Source organism: Oncorhynchus gorbuscha, linkage group LG22, assembly GCF_021184085.1.
Source record: "Oncorhynchus gorbuscha isolate QuinsamMale2020 ecotype Even-year linkage group LG22, OgorEven_v1.0, whole genome shotgun sequence".
Taxonomy (NCBI): domain Eukaryota; kingdom Metazoa; phylum Chordata; class Actinopteri; order Salmoniformes; family Salmonidae; genus Oncorhynchus; species Oncorhynchus gorbuscha.
In genome coordinates this window covers 6,074,368-6,098,509 of record NC_060194.1, presented here as the reverse complement: position 1 = coordinate 6,098,509, position 24,142 = coordinate 6,074,368, and the positions used below count along the sequence as shown (strand labels likewise).

At 44.6% G+C, this 24,142-nt stretch overlaps 1 protein-coding gene across 1 annotated transcript; it reads right to left on the bottom strand.

Moving 5' to 3' along the window:
- Positions 1–5,736: 5,736 nt before the first annotated feature.
- aire (autoimmune regulator) lies at positions 5,737–22,620 on the bottom strand. Its single transcript, XM_046322698.1, has 13 exons — positions 22,474–22,620; positions 21,839–22,013; positions 20,992–21,120; positions 20,315–20,383; positions 20,056–20,169; positions 13,620–13,759; positions 13,290–13,411; positions 13,082–13,151; positions 11,891–11,998; positions 7,309–7,430; positions 7,013–7,091; positions 6,691–6,777; positions 5,737–6,494 (listed from the first exon to the last, which is right to left on the bottom strand). The coding sequence occupies exons 1-13, from the start codon at positions 22,618–22,620 to the stop codon at positions 6,414–6,416; spliced, it is 1,443 nt and encodes a 480-aa protein (XP_046178654.1). The 3' UTR covers positions 5,737–6,413.
- Between the last annotated feature and the right edge of the window lie 1,522 nt (positions 22,621–24,142).

Sequence of the window (24,142 nt, the reverse complement as noted above, 5' to 3'; positions counted from 1 at the left end):
CAATACTATACCAAAGCTGGCTTCAGTGTCACATTCCACAGGAAATGGAATGTACAATACAAAATCCCTGAGTTAGGCCTGTACTGGATCCATGTAATAAATTATCTCTACCTCAACAAACTATCCATTCACTAGCACTTAAATACCATAAATGTACATGTACAGTACCTGTAGGGCTCAGTTCAATCAAATAAAATTGCTTGACATGTTTCAGTACTGTAAAAACCTACTGGTACATCTACTATTACTACTACTAATAATACTACTAATAATACTACTAATACTAATACTAATACTAATACTAATACTAATACTAATACTAATACTAATACTAATACTACCACCAGACTTCACAGGTAGATACTATCAGTTTTCTGGCTAAGATGTGTTGATCTGGTAGTAGTTTGTAAATGACGGCTTTGCTTTGGCAGCTTTAATTGAATTCCAGCGTCAAGTGTCAACTGCATGTCTGTTGACTTTTAAGTCTTTTACCCCCCAGTGTCAGCCCCAGAGCCCACCCAACCACTGCCCTGCCGATCACTGATTGAGGACCCCAGCCTAGGCTGGACCCACAGAGGCAAAGACAATAAGCGCCACTTCATCTCCATACCAATGTTGGTGTTGCGAGAGAGGGGTCCTGCCTGGAATTCAAGCTCACCTCATCTCCCTCAGATCAGTCATGGCACAACAGGAACACCCGTGTGAAAGCTTGCACCCAAATAATGCCTGAGTAGATTCTCTGCAATGTCCAAAAGCTGTGAAAAGAGTTAGAATTTAGGTTATTCCATTATTGCATAGAATTCCAGGGCATGAGCAACAGCACGGTGACAGGGTCTGGTGGAAGCTCACCTTGAGAAGTAGAATCAGAGATCACCTCTGGATGTGCTCGCACACATATGGCCCCGTTTTATCACAACTCACAACCCAAACATGAAACAAAAATGGCGGAGAAACATTCCAGCCTTTCAAAACAAAGATGACTTAAGCGTAGGGTTGAACCACAAAGATACTTAGTGGCAGAGGGAGTACAGTAGTTTGGACACTTTTAAACAGCAACATATACAGATGTAGAGTTTGCTACAGCATGAAAATAATCCCGCAGCTACAGGAAATGTGAATTATTATGTGGATTCTACTTCATAGAAAACATTTTTAAGGGTTGATACAGTTTTCCTTAGGGGAAATCAAGTCTGATATTTTAAAGTGGAAATTACTAACTTTTTAAACCTCAAATACTCTACCTGTTTGCATTTCCAAGAACATTCTCACTAACAAACAATTCTACATCTATCTGTATGTAGTTTTGTTCCAAGCTGTATGTCTTAAACTTGTCACGGAAGGCTGGCATACACAGTATACTTTAGTCTGCAGAAAGATGTAACAGTGTCTTGTTCTTTGGCAAATGTGGCATGACCCTTTTGCCACCCATGACATGTGCTTAAGAACAATTTCTGCATAATCTATATACGCTTTATAAAGAGTTCATGAAGGCCTTGTTTGGAGAGTTTTATTTGATTAGGATCCACATTAGCTACCCATCCCCACAGTACTCTGCCTGGGGTCCACAGAAAACATACACATGCATGGCAAAGTACAGAACAGTAATAGACAAGAGCAACATAAGATATTACATGAAATTAATCATCTAAATTAAATAAGAGTTATAGGAAAGATACCAAGAGGCTAGAAAAATACTATTTACACACAATTCATATATACGTACATATACATATTCTTATATACAGTACAGTTAAATTAGATCTTTAAAAGAGGAGGGGCACAGTGATACAATTTTTTTTTACCTCTTGTAGCAGAGCATTCAACGATGACATAGCTCTATACTTAACTAAGCGACTCATTAAATCTGTTTCTGGTTTGGGTACAGAGGCACACAGAGGCGTGTCTGGTGGGGTATGTATGTCTGTTTGAAGTGTATGCAAATAGATTGTAGAAGTGTTTTCAACACACACATTTTTCTTAAAAGGACTGGAAGACAAGTAGTCAATTTCTCCTCAACCCTCAACCGTGAAAGACTATCATGCATGTTGTTGATGTTAGTTCTGTGTGTGCAGGTAAGGGCAAAGCCCTTTGTTTTGAGCCAGTTGCAGTTTTTCTAGGTCTTTCTTTGCTGTTTCTTTGCTGCACACAGAACATATTTTTATAACACAAATACCTGTCCCAATCTTTACAACAACTTGTCAATATGACTTGATAACTGACCATCCAATGTTACTCCTAGGAGTTCAGCTTCTTCAACGTGTCGTAGGTTTAGGTCTAAGAGAATGCTTTGAACCAAATACAATTATTTTTATTTCAGATGTTTTTAAGACCAGTTTACTGTTATTTACCCATTACTTACCCAACTCCTTGCTAAGATTCTCAGTGAGCTCACTGGCTGTAGGTGCTGATGTGTAGAGTGTGCATTCATCAGCATATATAGTCATTTGAGCTTCTTGTAAGACAAGTGGTAAATAATTTGTAATAATAGAGAAGAGTAACGGCCCAAGGCAATTGCCTTGAGGGATACCGTACCCACATATCTATTGTTAGAGAAGCTTCAATTGAAGAATATTCTGTGAGTTCTATTGGATAAGTAACACTCCAACTATGTGATGGCAGGTGATATAAAGCCAAAACAAGTGAGTTTTTCAATAACAAACTATGATCAATAACTTCAAAGGCTGCACTGAAATCTATCAATACAGCTCCAACTATAACCTTATTATCCATGTATTTCAGCCAATCATAAGTCATCTGAGTCAGTGCAGTACAAGTTGAGTACCCTTCCCTACATACATGCTGAAAGTCAGTAGTTAACTTGGCCTATAAAAATAGCATTGTATTTGTTCAAACATTCTCTACATCAGTTTACTAAGAACCAACAGCAAACTGATTGGGAGGCTGTTAGGGCCAGCAATGAGTGCTTTACTATTTTTAGATAGTGGAATTACTTGAGTTTCCTCCCATGCCTGTGGACACACACACACTCCTTTAGGCTTTGGTTAAAGACATGGCAAATAGGGGTGGCAATACAGTCTGCTACCATTCTCAATAGTTTGAGAATGGGAACATTATTGATGGATAACAACCATTTTTCCACCTCTTCCAGACAAACTTGACCAAATTCAAACGGGCAATCCTTGTCTTTCATTATTAGATCTTATATACACAAATATGATGGTTCACTGTTCGATGTTATGATTTTCACTGCTCAGTTTGTCCACTGAACCTATGAAATAGTCATTGAAATGATTGGTTATAAACGACCCATCAACTTCAATGAATGATGGAGCTTAATTTGGTCGGCAGGGTAGCCTAGTGGTTAGAGTGTTGGACTAGGAACCGAGAAGTTGCAAGATCCTTCACTACATATCCATTGCCAAACCCACTGGCTCCAGGTCATCTATAAGTCTTCGCTAGGTAAAGCCCAGCCTTATCTCAGCTCACTGGTCACCATAGCAACACCCACCCGTAGCACGCGCTCCAGCAGGTACATTGCACTGGTCAATCCCCAAAGCCAACACTCCTTTGGCTGCCTTTCCTTCTAGTTCTCTGCTGCCAATGACTGGAACAAATTGCAAAAATCTCTGAAGCTGGAGTCTTATATTTCCCTCTCTAAATTTAAGCATCAGCTGTCTGAGCAGCTTACTGCATCTGTACACAGCCAATCTGTAAATAGCACACCCGACTACCTCATCCCCATATTATTACTTACCCTCTTGCTCTTTTGAACCCCAGTATCTCGACTTGCACATCATCATCTGCACATCTATCACTCCAGTATTATTGCTATATTGTAATTATTTTAGCCTATGGGGCCTATTTATTGCCTACCTTCCTACTCTTCTACATTTGCACACACTGTACATAGATTTTTCAATTTTTCTTTTTTTCTGTGTTATTGACTGTACGTTTATTTATGTGTCACTCTGTGTTGTTGTTTTTGTCGCATTGCTTTATCTTGGCCTGGTCGCAGTTGTGAATGAGAACTTGTTCTCAATTGGATTACCTGGTTAAATAAAGGTGAAATAAAATTTCAAAAAATAAAGAAGGTCACCAAGAAAATAAATGTATCTGTTAGCATCAGAGACCTTATCAAACATCACACACGTATTCTCCAGATACTGACAGTTTGCACTTGGTGGCCTGTAGCAGCACACTAAAAGAAGAGGCTTCAGATGAGGCAGGTGAGGCAGGCACTTCTACTTCATTTGTCATGAGATCCTCTCTGAGCTTTACAGGAATATGGCTCTGAATATATACCGTACCAGTCAAACGTTTGGACACACCTAAGGTTTTACACTGTAGAATAATAGTGAAGACATCAAAACTAGGAAATAACACATATGGAATCATGTAGTAACCAAAAAAGTGTTAAACAAATCAAAATATATATTATATTTGAGATTCTTCAAAGTAGCCACCCTTTGCCTTGATGACAACTTTGAACACTCTTGGCATTCTCTCAACCAGCTTCAGCTGGAATGCTTTTCTAACAGTCTTGTTAGAAGACTGTGCTGAGCACTTGTTGGCTGCTTTTTCTTCACTCTGCAGTCCAACTCATCCCAAGCTATCTCAATTTGGTTGAAGTTGGGTGCGGAGGCCAGGTCATCTGATGCAGCACTCCATCACGCTCCTTCATGGGCAAATAGCCCTTACACAGCCTGGAGGTGTGTTGGGTCATTGTCCAATTGAAAAACAAATGATAGCTCCACCAATGGGTGGCTACTTTGAAGAATCTAAAACATAAAATATATTTATAGTTGTTTAACACTTTTTCTCGGTTACTACATGATTTCTTATGTGTTATTTCATAGTTTTGATGTCTTCCCAATTATTCTACAATGTAGAAAATAGTAAAAATAAAGAAAAAACATTGTATGTAGGTGTAGGTGTGTCCAATCTTTTGACTGGTACTGTATTTAGCAACACCTCCCCCATAGACATTCCTGTATTTTCTATAGATGTTATATCCTTGTATTCCTACTGCTGTATCATCAAAGGTACTGTTTAAGTGAGTCTCAGAAATGGCAAAATTTTTAATGTTATCTAAGATTGGCAAATTACTATTGAAAAACAGTGGAAACACATGACATAGAGGGTTGCAGAACTTAACAGAGTCAGGGTACATCCAGGCCTGATCTTGTGCAAATACCAGATACATTAAACCCATCTGGTTCACAATGTTCACATCTCCTGTTTGTTTTGGAAATAAGAAGAATGGCAATGTCCCCCTGCTCTGTGCCTTGGCAAGTCCCCCCCCCCGTCTCTCTCTCTCTCCTTCAGAGTCACTCTTCTGACGGGCCTCCAAAAAGACATTGAGTTATTTTTTAAACAGTGCTGGTGATACGGTTTATTGAGAGTTATCACAAATGTTTGGTTTCAATGAAGCATGACAGATTCTACATGATGTTGGGCCTTTCATAGATTGAGTGACTCACTAACCAGGTTTTAATCCAACCTTTATTGGCTGGAGCACACGTGCCATGACTAGAGTGGCCACAACATTTTTACAGACCAAAACCAACAGTAGAGGGGAAAATGCGATACATGGGAATTGAAAGATCTTTTTATGTGCACTACGTCACCCACAGCCTTTTATCCGCAACCACTCAGTGGAATGGAAACACCCCATTAAACCTTATGGTATGTGTTCATTTGTGGATGTCCGTCATCCATTTCGTATGCAATGTTAAGAATGACCATTTCTATGATACGTTACAGGATTTGCAGGATTTGCAATTTGTACAATATGTTACAGATTTACAAAATGTATGATATGTCATGAATTCCAATTTCTTGTGGCTGAAGTTAGCTAGGTGGCTAGCGTTAGCTAAGCTAGGGGTTAGGGGTTAAGGTTAGGTTTAGAGTCGTAAGTAGTTGCAGTTGCTACAAATGTTACAGTTGTCTGTGGTGAGATTCTAACCCGCAACCTTTGGTTTGCTAGACGTTTGCTTATGTGTCCATCCATCCACCCCGACCGACCACTCTCCTTTCATTTTAGCCTTAATTAAGTAACCATACCATACCAAACGTAACATATCGTATTCATTTGAGCGTCCCGGATTTACTACATGACATCTAGCCTATGAGAAGTGAGCCCCCGCTAGGAGACGGTTTCTTTAATGTCCCGTCGAGAATAAACGCCCATTGCACTGCATCCCTCGTGGAGTTATGCTAAACTCCTGAAAATGTACAAAAACAACATTCCTGAGCTAAGTGACGGTCTTCAAGAAATTCTAGAACTGAGGCATTCTCAGTGTCTGGAGCAATAGAAATGAAATCATCTGTTATGTTGAACTGTGGATCCTTCATTTAAGGAGGAGAGAGATAGAGAGATACAAAGAGAGAGGGATCGTGTTTGTGTGAGATCATAACATGTGTTGTGAGCTTGTTATGTGTGCGTGTGTATGTCACTGGAAGTAGCCCTGAGTGTCCGAGAGAGGCCTGGAGATGTTATGGAAAGCCCACTGCAGGATCCCATCTATGGAACTCTGCTGAAAGAGGACAAATATACAACATTATTAAATAATAGTTCCCTGCCACAGACATGTCTATTGTCTATCACCGAGAGATAGACAATAGACATAACAGAGATAACTTTCTCTATATGAAATAGCGGAGGGATGTAATGACGTGTTATTCATATCTTATATCACTTATCTTGATTCACATGAAAGTCTGATTCACCTCTCCCATGATGGAGTCTAGTTCATCCTTGTGTAGGATGGGCTCTGAGAGAGAGGAGTGCTCCTGAGTGTGTGGAGTCAGACCAACCTGGGTGTACAGTGGTTGAGAGAGAACATAAGACTGTATAATGACCACACACACACACACACACACACACACACACACACACACACACACACACACACACACACACACACACACACACACACACACACACACACACACACACACACACACACACACACACACACACACACACACACACACACACACACACACACACACACACGCACACGCACACGCACACGCACACACACTGTACCTGTAAGCCCTTGCATTCCGCCTCTCTGTCTGTTGAGCTGCCCCAGGGCCTACTGCAGGAGGAGCAGATGGACCTCCCACTGTCACAGACAAAGACAGAGGAATGCTGACTGATATGCTGTTGAACGTTCCATTACTAGCCATTAGCGTCACACAGATGATCACGTGACCAGCTTGGTGAAGCTTATAATATTGAATGAACTGGTGAATACACTATCAGAAACAGAAGATATGACTTGATAGGTTAAAAGAGTAATACTCAGAGGTGGGACGAGATGGATTTAGAGGTGGTCTTACTTTGGGAAGTGGCAGTAGGTGTGGTACTTCTGTAGGCACTGGAGACAGAGGGTCAGGTCTCCTCCACTGAGGAGGCAAACCCCACACGTCTCCCTGACCTCCACCACCTCGCCACCTGCACACTGGTACACACAAATGCACGCGCACGCACACACACGCACGCACGCACGCACGCACGCACGCACGCACGCACGCACGCACGCACGCACGCACACACACACACACACACACACACACACACACACACACACACACACACACACACACACACACACACACACACACACACACACACACACACACACACACACACACACACACACACACTGTTAGCATACTGTAGCACTTATACTGTAGCACTTATAACACCTTGTCATAAAGCATGTATAATGAAATAGTGAATAGTTTATTCATCATCTATAAATCATTACTCACACATTAGGTAATGTTAATAAGCTAGTTATTCACTAATGCAATTGTACACGAGAATGCGTACTAAAGTACTTTTTTTTAGCACAGCCGTTTAAAAAAAAAGTTGTTTCGCACAACCTCGAATGTGTACAGTTGCTTTTCTAATATGCGTTTCCTATTAAATAAAATGTGTATTTTTATAAATGCAGTCATCGGCTACTATTTCAGCCCTCAATGAAGATATAGGCCTGGTCCCGACACATCTATGGTTGTAAGTGTAACGGATGTGAAACGGCTAGCTTAGTTAGCGGTGCGCGCTAAATAGCGTTTCAATCGGTTACGTCACTTGCTCTGAGACCTTGAAGTAGTAGTTCCCCTTGCTCTGCAAGGGCCGTGGCTTTTGTGGCGCGATGGGTAACGATGCTTCGTGGGTGACTGTTGTCGATGTGTGCAGAGGGTCCCTGCTTCGCGCCCGGGTATGGGCGAGGGGGACGGACGTAAAGTTATTCTGTTACATTGATGCTGTTGACCCGGATTACTGGTTGCTGCGGAACAAGGAGGAAGGTCAAAAGGGGGGTGAGTGTAACGGATGTGAAACGGCTAGCTTAGTTAGCGGTGCGCGCTAAATAGCGTTTCAATCGCTTACGTCACTTGCTCTGAGACCTTGAAGTAGTAGTTCCCCTTGCAAGGGCCGTGGCTTTTGTGGAGCGATGGGTAACGATGCTTCATGGGTGACTGTTGTCGATGTGTGCAGAGGGTCCCTGTTTCGCGCCCGGGGTATGGGCGAGGGGACGGTTTAAAATTATACTGTTACATAAGCCAGGCCGGCTGGCCGTTCATTCTATCAGTTAGGTTGCCATCATTCTATCGGTTAGGTTGCCATAGACACAACCCAGCCGTGAAGTCTTTTTGTTCTATATCTATATCAGTCGTTCTAAATGTTTGGTTGCCATGCCTGCTGGCAACGCTCTTATCCCTTGCTAGCTAGCCAACTCCAGCGAACCCATTCAGGTCAGGCAGTGCAGCTAAAATAACAGCAAAGTAGCGGCATTTGCATTTGTTTAAGCTGTTTTGGATACGTCCATGGAAATGAACCAATGACGCGTGATTTGACTTGGCATAGAGAATGTGCTCTCTCTTCAGGACACTGTTCAGAGGAGCTAGCCAACTACACAGCTAATGTAATCATTTCAAACTGAAGCTGGTAAGACAGCAAAACATTCGCAAAGTATTTTTGTTGTCTATCTATGGACGCGACCCAGTCGTTTGTTCTAACTGTTCTATTGCCATTCTATCTGGCAAAGGTTAAAGGTTAAAGGTTGTACATGCCACATTTCTACTAGCAAGTCATACATATAACATTCTACCTCAGTCACATATCGCTAGTAAATGAAGGATCGTGTGTCGACTAACTCCCTGTGATTTGTTCGAGGTTGACAACGACAGCAAAACATTTGCATTTACAACTCATCCCCATGTCCTTGGAACAGTTTTATGAATGAAATGGTTGCTAGATTTCTTTCAAACGTTCTGTGTTGACCACGACTCCACGACTCCATTTAGTTGCTTCCAGCCTATAGACAGAAACTAAAACAGGAAGCTGCCGCTCTCAGGTCTGTTCGACGCTGGTCCGACCAATCTGATTCCACGCTTCAAGATTGCTTCGATCACGTGGATTGGGATATGTTCCGCATTGTGTCAAACAACAACATTGATGAATACGCTGATTCGGTGAGCGAGTTCATTAGCAAGTGCATTGGTGCCGTCGTACCCACAGCAACTATTAAAATATTCCCCAACCAGAAACCGTGGATTGATGGCAGCATTCACGTGAAACTGAAAGCGCAAACCACTGCTTTTAACCAGGGCAAGGTGACCGGAAACCTGACCGAATACAAACAGTGTAGCTATTCCCTCCGCAAAGCAATCAAACAAGCTAAGCTTCAGTATATAGACAAAGTAGATTCGCAATTCAACAGCTCAGACACAAGAGGTATGTGGCAGGGTCTACAGTCAATCACGGATTACAAAAAGAAAACCATCCCCGTCGCGGACCAGGATGTCTTGCTCCCAGACAGACTAAACAACTTCTTTGCTCGCTGTGAGGACAATACAGTGCCACTGACACGGCCCGCTACCAAAACCTGCGGACTCTTCTTCACTGCAGCCGACGTGAGTAAAACATTTAAACGTGTTAACCCTCGCAAGGCTGCAGGCCCAGGCGGCATCCCCAGGCGCGTTCTCAGAGCATGTGCAGACCAGCTGGCTGGTGTTTACAGACATATTCAATCAATCCTTATTCCAGTCTGCTGTTCCCACATGCTTCAAGAGGGCCACCATTGTTCCTGTTCCCAAGAAAGCTAAGGTAACTGAGGTAAACGACTGCCGTCCCGTAGCACTCACTTCCGTCATCATGAAGTGTTTTGAGAGACTAGTCAAGGACCATATCACCTCTACCCTACCTGACACCCTAGATCCACTCCAATTTTCTTACCGCCCCAATAGACGATGCAACAGACGACGCAACAGCAACCACACTGCACACTGCCCTAACCCATCTGGACAAGAGGAATACCTATGTGAGAATGCTGTTCATCGACTACAGCTCAGCATTTAACACCATAGTACCCTCCAAACTCGTCCACAAGCTCAAGACCCTGGGTCTCAACCCCACCCTGTGCAACTGGGTACTGGACTTCCTGACGGGCCGCCCCCACGTGGGAGGGTAGGTAGCAACATCTCCACCCCGCTGATCCTCAACACTGGGGCTCCACAAGGGTGCGTTCTGAGCCCTCTCCTGTACTCCCTGTTCACCCAAGACTGCGTGGCCATGCACGCCTCCAACTCAATCATCAAGTTTGCAGACGACACTGCAGTGGTAGGCTTGATTACCAACAACGACGAGACGGCCTACAGGGAGGAGTTGAGGGCCCTCGGAGTGTGGTGTCAGGAAAATAACCTCACGCTCAATGTCAACAAAACAAAGGATATGATCGTGGACTTCAGGAAACAGCAGAGGGAGCACCCCCCCTATCCAAATCGACGGGACATGTATCACAGCCTGGTACGGCAACTGCTCCGCCCACAACCGTAAGGCTCCCCAGAGGGTAGTGAGGTCTGCACAACGCATCACGGGGCAAACTACCTGCCCTCCAGGACACCTACACCACCCGATGTCACAGGAAGGCCATAAAGACCATCAAGGACAACAACCACGAAGGCGAGGTCAGTACAGGTGCATCAAAGCAGGGACTGAGAGACTGAAAAACAGCTTCTATCTCAAGGCCATCAGACTGTTAAACAGCCACCACTAACATTGAGTGGCTGCTGCCATACATGTAAAAAATGTAGCACTAGCCACTTTAAACAATGCCACTTCATATTATGTTTACATACCCTACATTACTCATCTCATATGGATATACTGTACTCCCTACCATCTACTGCATCTTGCCATCTTTATGTAATACATGTATCACTAGCCACTTTAAACAATGCCACTTTTATGTTTACATACCCTACATTACTCATCTCATATGTATATACTGTACTCTACACCATCTACTGCATCTTGCCTATGCCGTTCTGTACCATCACCCATTCATATATCTTTATGTACATATTCTTCATCCCTTTACACTTGTGTGTATAAGGTAGTTGTTGTGATTGTTAGGTTAGATTACTCGTTGGTTATTACTGCATTGTCGGAACTAGAAGCACAAGCCTTTCGCTACACTCGCATTAACATCTGCTAACCATGCGTATGTGACAAATAAAATTGGATTGGATTTGATTTGATATGTTGTGTCCTTACTCTTTTTACCATTGATATGTTCTAGGCTATTTTAAAGAGCATCAGGTACTGCTGGGAATGTCTAGCAATGGCGATGTCTACCAATGGCGATGTCCACATTTTTGTGAGAAATGACACTGGTCACTCGAAACACAAACATAAAGTAACGATTTAATAAATGATGAATGAACTATGTACTAATCATTATAAAAGCTTCATTACAAGGTGTTATTATGAATTGCACAAACTAATCTGAAAGAGACTTTGAAATGACTAACGATAACACTAACCGTTTGGAGAGAAAAGAGAGACAATAGAATAGACAATTGGAGGAGACTAAAGGCCACAAAAATAAAGAATCACCTGATATGCACAGACCTGACCGCTCTTGGTTGTGGTGACACCGGAGAGAGAGGTGGAGGATAAGGAAGAGAAGAAGGAGAAGTCGATGGTGGAGTTACTGGAGCTGGTCTCTGTCAACTGGCTCTGAGCCAAGGGCTATGGGAGAGAAGACGAGAACTGTCATACCTCAGTATCATACTGAGATCGAACCGTTATGCGTTAATGTCACACTGAGGTAGAACCGTTACACCTCAATATCATAATGTGGTATAACTCTTTCACATCAACGTCATAGTAAGTTAGAGCCGTTATGCCTCAATGTCATATTGGGGTAGAAACAGGGGTTGGAACCTAAATATATTTTCTAATCATTTCATTCTGAATAGAAACCCCCAACATTCTGTTCCATTCCACTGTTCCCACCAGCATAATAAAGTTCTGAACCGTTTCGAACCCCCAAAAAGTAGCTGTTTATAGAGTTCCGTTAAGTTCCTTCTTCAACCTGCGAAATAGACATTTTTTAAAAACATTTAGCTCGACAAATAACTTCACAAATCAGTGCAGATAGAGCAGCTTGCTATGGACTGGGCAAGCTAGTTGTTTACTAGTCTGAGTTCCGGTCTCTGTAACATTCCACTCCTTGTGCAGGTGGGAGTGCCAGAGAGAGGTGGACATTAAGGAGGCTTGGCTTGAAGCGCTAGGCATCATGATACGCCGTGCATTATAATGTGTTAAGGATATTAGGCAGACCTATCGTTACTTCACTGTATTACATAATTATCCTTAATTACATAACTTTGAACATCCAAGAGTTGGCTCATGCTTTTAAAAAAGTGTTATTTTCCAGAACACTATAAGATCACTTTTGTTCCCGATTCTGTTTCCATTTGTTGAAATGTTCTCTTCTTCTCCGGTTTTCTGTTTTGTTCCCTGAACCGGTTCCAACCCCAGGGTAGAACCATTATACCTCATCATCATGAGGTAGAACCGTAATACCGAGTTGGAACCATTATACCTCAATATCATACTGAGGTAGACCGTTAATACCACAATATCATACTGAGTTAAAAATCATATACCGCAATATCATACTGAGGTACACCACATTATAATACTGAGGTAGAAACATTATACCTCAATGTCATAGGGTGGAAGTAGTAGAAATAGTAGTGGAAGTACAATTATATGATATTGAAGAAAATACCAACTTTTGACACTGACCTGAACAGGTAGTACTGGGTAGATTCTCTCTCTTCTGACCTTATTGCTATGGCATGATTGACAGCGCCAAGTGCCACTAGAGAAAGGAACAAAGCTTGGGTCTTATGAAAGATTTTGACTTTTGTTGGCCTAATGTAAAAAAAAAAACACACACAAATAAAACAAAGTTATATGCACAGAAGTCAAGTAAGGATTCTGTCCACATAAAGTATACCTTGGTATTGTGGTGAGGGGAGGGTCTAGGCAGGACAGGTGGTAGGCCCTGGGACAGCCATCACAACAGATGAGCTCACCTCCATCTTTACACACTGCACACTCATCATCATTACGCTGGGCCTGGATACACACACACACTGATAGACACTCATCTTTCACATACAATCTATTTTCAAATCAATGTGAAAATGTAAATGTTGATGAATGTGCATTTTCTTTGTCAACTACATGAGGCAAATACAGAAACACAATCCCTCTCAAAATGGTTGGTTATTTACCTGAGAAAATCATGTATGAATACAACTGTATTGCTTGAACAGTCACTTACGTCTCTAACCCTGGTGCTGGACTCCTCCATGTGGTGGTATTTAGTATTTGCAGACTGTGTCTTGTGTCCTCCAGTCAGCTCACCGAATGGCCCAGAGGTGTAATACTCACCACCCACTTTAATGCACTTTTTGGCACTTCCTGTAGAAAGACAACTAAATGTAGTCCTACTCTCCCCTTTTGTTCTTAATATTTAAATTCCTACAATGAAACCTGATATGGTGTCTGTGGAGGTTCATTGGCTGACGGCTATCTAGATTAGATTCAAATCAACTTTAGTATCCCACCAGGGGGGAAATCATTTGGTTATGTGCTTAAAAAGAAAAAGTACATAATACATAAAAAACATAGAATAATACACAATCAAATTAATATGGAAGTGCAATAAGCCACATATTTACAGCGCAACTGCAATGCACATTTACTGTGCACTCCTATAAACTCTCTATTGGCGCATAAATTGGTGCTGACAGTGAGGGCTACCGTGCTTTTAGCTCTTAGGAAACTTTGCAGTATTTTATTTTTGTATGTATTATGTTTAACTTTATCAGCCCAGAGAATTGTTTGTGTTATTACAGAACTAATGGATATCAGAACGGTGGTAACTCACCAGCACTACCAGCATTATGAACAGGAATATGACTTTCCCGAATCAGATCTTTTGTTCGTACCCCCCAGGGCAATTGAACTGATTCCAGAGGCCGACCCAAAACACTGCCTGCGGAGGAGAGGTACTCGGAGCGGACTTCTAGTCCGACTTAGGAGGCATGCACACCACACACTGCTTTAGAGTATATTACTTGCAAATGTTCAGTTTCTGGATAATAATATTGACGAGCTCAGGGCGAGCAATTCTTTCCAGAGAGACAACAGAGACTGTAACATACTCTGTTTCATGGAAACATGGCTAACTCGGGATATACTGTCTGACACCGTCCAGGCAGTTGGGTTCTCAGTTCATCGCGCAGACAGGAATAAATATCTCTCTGGGAAGAAGAAAGGCGGTGTTGTTTCATGATTAACGACTCATGGTGTGATTGTGATAAAATACAGGAACTGAAGTCCTTTTGTTCACCCAACCTAGAATACCTCATAATCAAATGCCGACCGTATTATTAACCAAGAGAATTCTCTTCAGTTATAGTCACAGCCGTGTCTATCCCCCTCAAGCCGATGCCACGACGGCCCTCAAAGAACTTGACTGGACTTCATACAAACTGGAAACCACATATCCTGAGGCCGCATTTATTGTAGCTGGGGATTTTAACAAAGCAAATTTGAGAAAAAGGCTGCCAAATTTCTGTCAACACATTGACTAAAGTACTCGCGCTGCTAAAACATTCGATCACTGCTACTCCAACTTTCAGGATGCCTACAAGGCCCTCCCCCGCCCACCTTTCGGCAAATCTGACCACGACTCCATTTTGCTCCTCCTGTCCTATAGGCAGAAACTCAAACAGGATGTACCCGTGCTAAGGACTATTCAACGCTGCTCTGACCAATTGGAATCCACACTTCAAGATTGCTTGATCACACGGACTGGGATTTGTTCCGGGTAGCCTCCGAGAAAAACATTGCTGAATATACTGATATGGCGACTGAGTTTATCAGGAAGTGTATAGCAGATGTTGTACCCACTGTGACTATTAAAACCTAACCTAATCAGAAACCGTGGATAGATGGCAGCATTCGCGCAAAACTGAAAGCGCAAACCACCGCATTTAACCATGTCAAGGTGACTGGGAATATAGCAGAATACAAACAGTGTAGTTATTGTCACGATAGTTGTAAAGAGGAGACCAAAGCGCAGCGTGATTAGAATACATTCTTCTTTTAATGAATGAAGAACACGAAGAACACTTAAACAAAAAACAACAAAACGAACGTGACGCTATGACAACGAGTGCAGACACAGGCAACACATAGACAATAACCCACGAACTACAATACATCACAGGCTACCTAAATATGGTTCCCAATCAGAGACAACGACAAACACCTGCCACTGATTGAGAACCATATCAGGCCAAAACACATAGAAATAGACAAACTAGACATACAACATACAATGCCCACTCCTATCACACCCTGACCAAACAAAACATAGAAACAAACAACGCAAATCATGGTCAGAGTGTGACAGTAACCCTCCTAAGGTGCGGACTCCGGCCGCAAAACCTAAACCTATAGGGGAGGGTCTGGGTGGGCATCTGGCCACGGTGGCAGCTCTGGCGCGGGACGTGGACCCCACTCTACCATAGTCATTGCCCTCTTCAAGGGCCTCTTTAGAGTGACGACCCTTGCGTCCGACCTTGGGCCTAAGGCCCTATTTAAAGGCCCCACTGGACTGAGGAGCGCCTTTGGACTGAGGGGCAGCTCCGGACTGAGGAGCAGCTCCGGACTGAGGAGCAGCTCCGAACTGAGGAGCCGCTCCGGACTGAGGGGCAGCTCCAGACTGAGGAGCAGCTCCAGACTTGCTGACGGCTCTGGCAGCTCCTGGCTGGCTGACGGCTCTGACAGCTCCTGGCTTGTTGACGGCTCTGGCAGCTCCTGGCTGGCTGACGGCTCTGGCAGGTCCTGGCTGGCTGATGGCTCTGGCAGGTCCTGGCTGGCTGACGGCTCTGGCAGGTCCTGGCTGGCTGACGGCTCTGGCGGCTCCTGGCTGGTTGATGTCTCTGGCAGCTCCTGGCTGACTGACGACTCAGGACAGACTGGCGGCTCTGACGGCTCAGGACAGACGGGAGACTCTAGCAGCTCAGGACAGACAGGAGACTCTAGCGGTTCAGGACAGACGGGAGACTCTAGCGGCTCAGGACAGACTGGCGGCTCTGACGGCTCAGGACAGACGGGAGACTCTGGCGGCTCGGGCCAGACGGGAGACTCTGGCGGTTCGGGCCAGACGGGAGACTCTGGCGGCTCAGGACAGACGGGAGACTCTGGCGGCTCGGGCCAGACGGGAGACTCTGGCAGCTCAGGACAGACAAGGAACACTGTAGGCTTGGTGCGTGGTGCCGGCACTGGTGGTACAGGGCGAGGAACAGGGAGCACTGGGCTCTGGAGACGTACAGGAAGCCTGGTGCGGGGGGCTGCCACCGGAGGGCTGGTGCGTGGAGATGGCACCGGATAGACCGGACCGTGAAGGCACACTGGAGATCTTGAGAGCAGGGCTGGCACCATCTGCCCTGGCTGGATCCTCACCCTAGCCCGGCAGATGCAGGGAGCTGGGATGTAGCGCACCTGGCTAAGCACTCGTACTGCGGACACCGTGCGCTCCACCGCATAACATGGTGCCTGACCAGTACAACGCCCGCCACGGTAAGCACGGCTCGGAGAACTGTAATGCCGAGCTGGCACAGGACGTGCATGGCTAGGGAGGCGCACAGGAGGCCTGGTGCATGGGGCTGGCACAGTCTTCACCAGACGGCTAGCACGCACCTCAGGACGAGTATGAAGGGCTGACCCAGGTGACATCAAATCCCTGACACGCTCCGTCGGGCGGATGTCGTGCCTCAGGCACCAACACAGCACCTCCCTCATAACTCTCTCCTCCAATCTCCCCATTAACTTCTTCACTGTCTCTGCTTCGCTCACCTCCAATTCCGCCCTGACCGGCTCTGGTTCCATCCTTGGCTCCTTACGGTAAGCAGGGGGAGTTGGCTCAGGTCTGACTCCTGACTCTGCCACACTCTCCCTGTGCCCCCCCAATACATTTTCGGGGCTGCCTCTCTGGGTTCCAGCCGCGCTGCCGTGCTGCCTCCTCATACTGCCTCCTCATACATGCCTCTCTGCTTTCGCTGCTTCCAGCTCTGCTTTGGGGTGGTGATATTTCCCTGGCTGTGCCCAGGGTCCTTTGCCGTCCAGAATCTCCTCCCAAGTCCATGAGTCCTGCGTTCTTTGCCGCTGCTGCTGCTGGCCGTTACCACGCTGCTTGGTCCATTGTAGGTGGGTTATTCTGTCATGATCATCGTAAAGAGGAGACTAAAGCGCAGCGTGATTAGAATACATTCTTCTTTTAATGAATGAAGAACACGAAGATCACTTTAACAAAAAACAACAAAACGAACGTGACGCTATGACAACGAGTGCAGACACAGGCAACTACACATAGACAATAACCCACGAACTACAATACATCACAGGCTACCTAAATATGGTTCCCAATCAGAGACAACGACAAACACCTGCCACTGATTGAGAACCATATCAGGCCAAAACACATAGAAATAGACAAACTAGACATACAACATACAATGCCCACTCCTATCACACCCTGACCAAACAAAACATAGAAACAAACAACGCAAATCATGGTCAGAGTGTGACAGTTATTCCCTCCGCAAGGCAAACAAACAAGCAAAATATCAGTATGGAGACAAAGTGGAGTCGCAATTCAACAGCTCAGACACAAGCAATATGTGGCAGGGTCTACAGACTACAAAAGGAAAACCAGACGCATCGCTGACACCGGCGTCTTGCTTCAGGACAAGCTAAACACCATCTTCGCCTGCTTTGAGGATAACACAGTCCCACCGACGCTACCAAGGACTGTGGTCTCCCCTTCTCCGTGGCCGACGTGAGTAAGACATTTAAGCGTGTTAACCCTCGCAAGACTGCCGGCCCAGTCGGCATCCCTAGCTGCGTTCCCAGAGCATGCGCAGACCAGCTGGCTGTTGTGTTTACAGACATATTCAATCTCTCCCTATCCCAGTCTGCTGTCCCCCCATGCTTCAAGATGGCCACCATTGTTCCTATACTCAAGAAAGCAAAGGTAACTGAACTAAATGACAATTGCCCCGTAGAACTCACTTCTGTAGTAATTAAGTGCTTTGAGAGACTAGACTACTTTACCTGTCACCCTAGACCCACTTCAATTTGCTTACCACCCCAATAGATCCACAGACGATGCAATCGCCATCGCACTTCACTAGCCCATCTGGACAAGATGAATACCTATGTAAGAATGCTGTTCATTGACTATAGCTCAGCATTCAACACCATAGTACCCTCCAAGCTCATCTTTAAGCTTGAGGCCCTGGGTCTGCAACTGGGTCCTGGACTTCCTGACGGGCCTCCACCAGGTGGTGAAGGTAGGAAACAACACATCCACTTCACTGATCCGCAACACTGGGGCCCCACAAGGGTGCGTGCTCAGCCCCCTCCTGTACTCCCTGTACACCTATGACTGCGTGACCATGCACACTTCCAACTCAATCATCAAGTTGCAGATGACACAACAGTAGTAGGCTTGATTATCAACAATGACAATACAGCCTACAGGGAGGCTCTGGGAGTGTGGTGCCAGGAAAATAACCTCTCACTCAACGTCAACAAAACAAAGGACATGATCGTGGACTTCAGGAAACAGCAGAGGGATCACCCCCCTATCCACATCGATGGGACCGCAGTGGAGAATTTGGAACACTTCAAGTTCATCGGCGTACACATCACTGACAAACTGAAATGGTCCACCCACACAGACAGTGTGCTGAAGATGGTGCAACAGCACCTCTTCAACCTCAGAAGACTGAAGAAATTTGTCTTGGCACCTAAAACCCTCACAAACCTTTACAGATGCACAATTGAGGGCACCGGGACCACCCATACGTAGAATGTATGCACACATGACTGTAAGTCGCTTTGGATAAAAGCGTCTGCTAAATGGCATATATTATTATTATTATTATCCTGTTGGGCTGTATCACCGCCTGGAACAGCAACTGCACCGCCTGCAACCGCAGGGCTCTGCAGAGGGTGGTGCGGTCTGCCCAAAGTATCACCGGGGGTAAACTACCTGACCTCCGGGACACCTACAGCACCAGATGTCACAGGAAGGCCAAAAAGATAATCAAGGACAACAACCACCCGAGCTTCTGCCTGTTCATCCTGCTATCATCCAGAAGGCGAGGTCAGTACAGGTGCATTAAAGCTGGGACCGAGAGAATGAAAAACAGCTTCTATCTCAAGGCCATCAGACTGGTAAATAGCCATCACTAGCACATTAGAGGCTGCTGCCTATATACATTGACTTGAAATCAATGGCCACTTTAATAAATGGAACACTAGTCACTTTAATAATGTTTACATATTTTGCATTACTCATCTCATATGTATATACTGTATTCTATTCTATTCTACTGTATCTTAGTCTATGCCGCTCTGACATTGCTCATCCATATATTCATATATTCTTAATTCCATTCCTTTACTTAGATATGTTTGATTTGGGTATTGTTGGAAATTGTTAGATATTACTTGTTAGATATTACTGTACGGTTGGAGCTAGACACACAAGCATTTCGCTACACCCGCAATAACATCTGCTAAACGCGTGTATGTGACAAATAAAATTGGATTTGATTTGTACTTGCAACACAAGGTTTACAGTCATCAGGTTAGGGTTGTGCTCAGGATAGTGTTGTGGTTCCAGTGTTACCTACCAGATCCAAACACCTGTTTGATGAGGATCTCCTCTCTGGCCCCGCAGCTGACCGGCAGCTCACTGGACGACAGAGTGACTGCCCTCTGGACCGAGGTGGACACCGCCTGGACACCTGCTAAATGGTAATAGCACAGTAATAATGGTCAGTTTATAGTGATGATGTTGATACCTTTAGGCTGATATAAAATATTTTGTGCCTTCCCCAAATCATCACAGAATCACAAACAGAGAATGGAATATAAAACAGATTTGATGACCCTTTCCAGCAGGTATCTGAGAGACCAATGCAGCACCTTCACTTTTCTTCACCGACTTCACTTTGCCACCTGGAACAATGACACCAAAACATGTATAATGAGCTTGGTTAAGAAACACTTGAGTTTTCATCGCAGCGCTAGTTGTGCCACCAGAGACTCTGGGTTCGCGCCCAGGCTCTGTCGCAGCCGGCCGCGACCGGGAGGTCCGTACAATTGGCCTAGCGTTGTCTGTGTTAGGGAGGGTTTGGCCGGTAGGGATATCCTTGTCTCATCGCGCACCAGCGACTTCTGTGGCGGGCCGGGCGCAGTGCGCGCTAACCAAGGTAGCTAGGTGCACAGTGTTTCCTCCGACACATTGGTGCATTGGTGGTTGGATGTGCGCTGTGTTAAGAAGCAGTGCGGCTTGGTTGGGTTGTGTTTCGGAGAACGCATGGCTTTCGTCCTTTGTCTCTCCCGAGCCCGTACGGGAGTTATAGCCATGAGACAAGATAGTAATTACTAACAATTGGATACCACGAAATTGGGGAGAAAAGGGGGTTAAAAAATTCAATTAAATAAAGTAAAGAAACACTTGAGTTTTGAGTATATTGTAATACAAACTGTTGTCATATGGCTACGGAGTGCATTATAATGGGTATCTGGAACAATATCTTATATCACACCTAAACTGTTGTTACTTTTGCCGTGGTGCTGAGAGTGGTGAGGGTGATGAGGGTGTCTCTCCCCCAGGCCCCTCTTCCTGCTGTGGGACTCTCGAGACCCTCGTGGGGATCTCTTCCCCTGCTTGGAGCCCACCATCTCACTACCTGACAAAATGGAACACCACCCACAGAATAAATCATAATTATAATAAACGTAAATTCTTGTTAATCTAACCACACTGTCCAATTCACAGTAACTTTTACAGTGAAAGAATACCATGCTATTGAGGAGAGTGCACAATTATGAACTTGAAAATATATTAATAAACCAATTAGGCACATTTGTTCAGTCTTGATACAACATTTTGAACAGATATGCAATGGTTAATTTGATCAGTCTAAAACTTTTCACATACACTACTGCCATCTAGTGGCCAAAATCTAAATTACGCCTGGGCTGGAATAATTCATTATAGCCTTTCTCTTGCATTTCAAAAATGATGGTATTATCTTTTACCAGATCTAATGTGTTATATTCTCCTACATTCATTTCACATTTCCACAAACTTCAAAGTGTTTCCTTTCAAATGGTGTTAAGAATATGCATATCCTTGCTTCAAGTCCTGAGCTACAGGCAGATTTGGTATGTCATTTTAGGCGAAAATTGAAAAAAAGGGTTGGATCCTTAAGAGGCTCCAATGTCACTTCAACTAAACTCCGTCACTTCAGGGACACAGCCTTTCAATCAACTGTTTTTCTCTGCCCAAAGTACCCCCTCATATGCAATTGATCACTACACCAAGTACCCCCTGAGGATAAACCAAGTACCCTCAGAGGTTCTAGTGCCACAGGATGAGAAACTGCTCAAGATGGGGTTACCAACCTGGTTGAATGCTGGTCAGGAGGGCCTGCAGTCTTGGGTAGCTGTGCTGGTTGTAGTCCTTGGCCAGGTTGGTCCAGAAGGCCTGGATGGTGGTCCTACTCTGCTCCAGGAGCCAGGAAAGCAGGGAGTACATGGCCTTGTGGATCCCCTCTCTGCCCTCCCTCTCCAGGGTATCCTATGGGTGGTCATAGCAAATTTTTATGATAATAATACTTTTTAGCAAACACTTTTATCCAAGGCGACTTACAGTCATGCGGGCATACATTTTTACTTGGGGCTCGTGCCGGGAATTGAACCCACTATCCTGATGTTGCAAGTGCCATGCTCTACCAACTGTCATTCAATGTTCCGTGTACTGTAGAAAATGGTACAGTGAAATATACACCGATTTTTTGTTGTTGTTAATAGATAAGAATACGATTTAGATGATCTGCAAGGTCTTCTAAGCACCCAGAACCAAATCAGTTAAGGCTGTTACGAGAGACAATCTCCAGGGCGATGTATTGAAGAGAAAATATTATAATTGTACATGACGTCCAAGCTAACATCAGGAAATGCTCAAACTTTCTCCATAAGAGCTCTTACATCAATATGAAATATACCATTATTATTATTATATACTCCCCATAGCTCACCTTCAGAATTTGGTCGCTGATGATGCTGCGGTCCACCAACCCATAGAGCAGTGGGAAGGGATCATCAATCACCATGGAGATGTCCGTGCGGAATTCCTTGAGCTGGGAACGGGGGTCAGGATCCTCAAAAGCCTCGACTCTGGACATGGCTCACAGTTTAGTATGTGTGGTGTTCATTCATACAGTATATTCAAGTGGTCTAATGTTGTCTGGCTTTTATGTGTGGTGTGTTGCTGTTAAGTCGCACCGGCGAAGTGTAACAGGAGAATCTGAAATGATTGAAGTGACCTTTGGTTTGAGCCCTCAGTGTTGGAGGTGTGGCTAGTCCAGGTGAGGGTCACTTGATGGGTATGTCCTCCATGGTTGCTCAAAAGTGTTTCTGGTTTCCTTTTTCCAGATGAACACACACACACACACGCACACACACACACACACACACACACACACACACACACACACACACACACACGCACGCACGCACGCACGCACGCACGCACGCACGCACGCACGCACGCACGCACGCACACACACACACACACACACACACACACACACACACACACACATTTGAATGATTATTTAGAAAGTCCTCAGTTAAGCCACTGAGGTTTGCTCTGCCACTCACCTCTCCAGGGTCCACATGTACATTAGTACTCTAACCGCCTTGCCTGTGTCCACCTGTCTCTCGGGGGGGGGGGGGTAACTAAAGACCACCACTATCTCCTGCAGGGGAATACCTGATTCTAGTCTCACTAGAAAAGCCCAAACCCCTGGGGACTGAGAGCCCAGATGAGTGGCAGTCTACACGTCACTGTGATACGAATCTATTAGAAGGTGCTTTCCACTTCAACTTCCCCCAAAATGTGTCTGCTATGATCGCGGCCACAAGTATTAATCGTGACTGTGTGGTCATATTGATACCGTCACCAGATGGGTAACATTTGACATGTAATTACATAATTCATGGTTTATTTAATCATTTCTAAATGTGTTATAAACCATTCATAAACAGTGACTATTCCCCACAATGTGTTTTATTTACAGCATTTCTATGCCATTTAAAAACTCTAAATGCTGTTTGGAGAACTGCAAAAAACAAGCAAAAATGATCATTATCACCCTTGGATGCTGTAGCTTCATTCACCTCAGTTGATCTACAGACACATGGCCTATTAGCTATACAATTACCCGCCGCACATTAACTCACATTAACTCATAACTATAATTGAATACGTTCTCTGAGTGCCAGGTCAGTGATGATTACTACAAGTTCAGATAGCTGGCTATCTTACATAAGGTTAATTGAGTGACTGTCAAATGAGTGACATATGGAGGAAAACAACCCATTTTTGAAATTGCGTCTTCTACCTAGATGTTGTTGTCTTTTAATGCCCCCCAAAAAATAAACGAAACAGTCTTATGTCGCTACGGCCACGACCTCAGATACTCTTATGATGAGAGCCACCAGAAGTACCTCCGGAAAAGGCATACATTTCAACGTGTATATTCTTCGGGGCAAACAAAGTAATTGAGACTGAGGACGGAGAAAAAGGGAGATAATCGCCCGCGTGCTGACGAAAGGGACAGAGTCCTCATTGTGACCGTCATCCAACTTGACGTCAAACGACGCTGGAACATACTGGTGTGGCGCGAAACGATAACGACATTG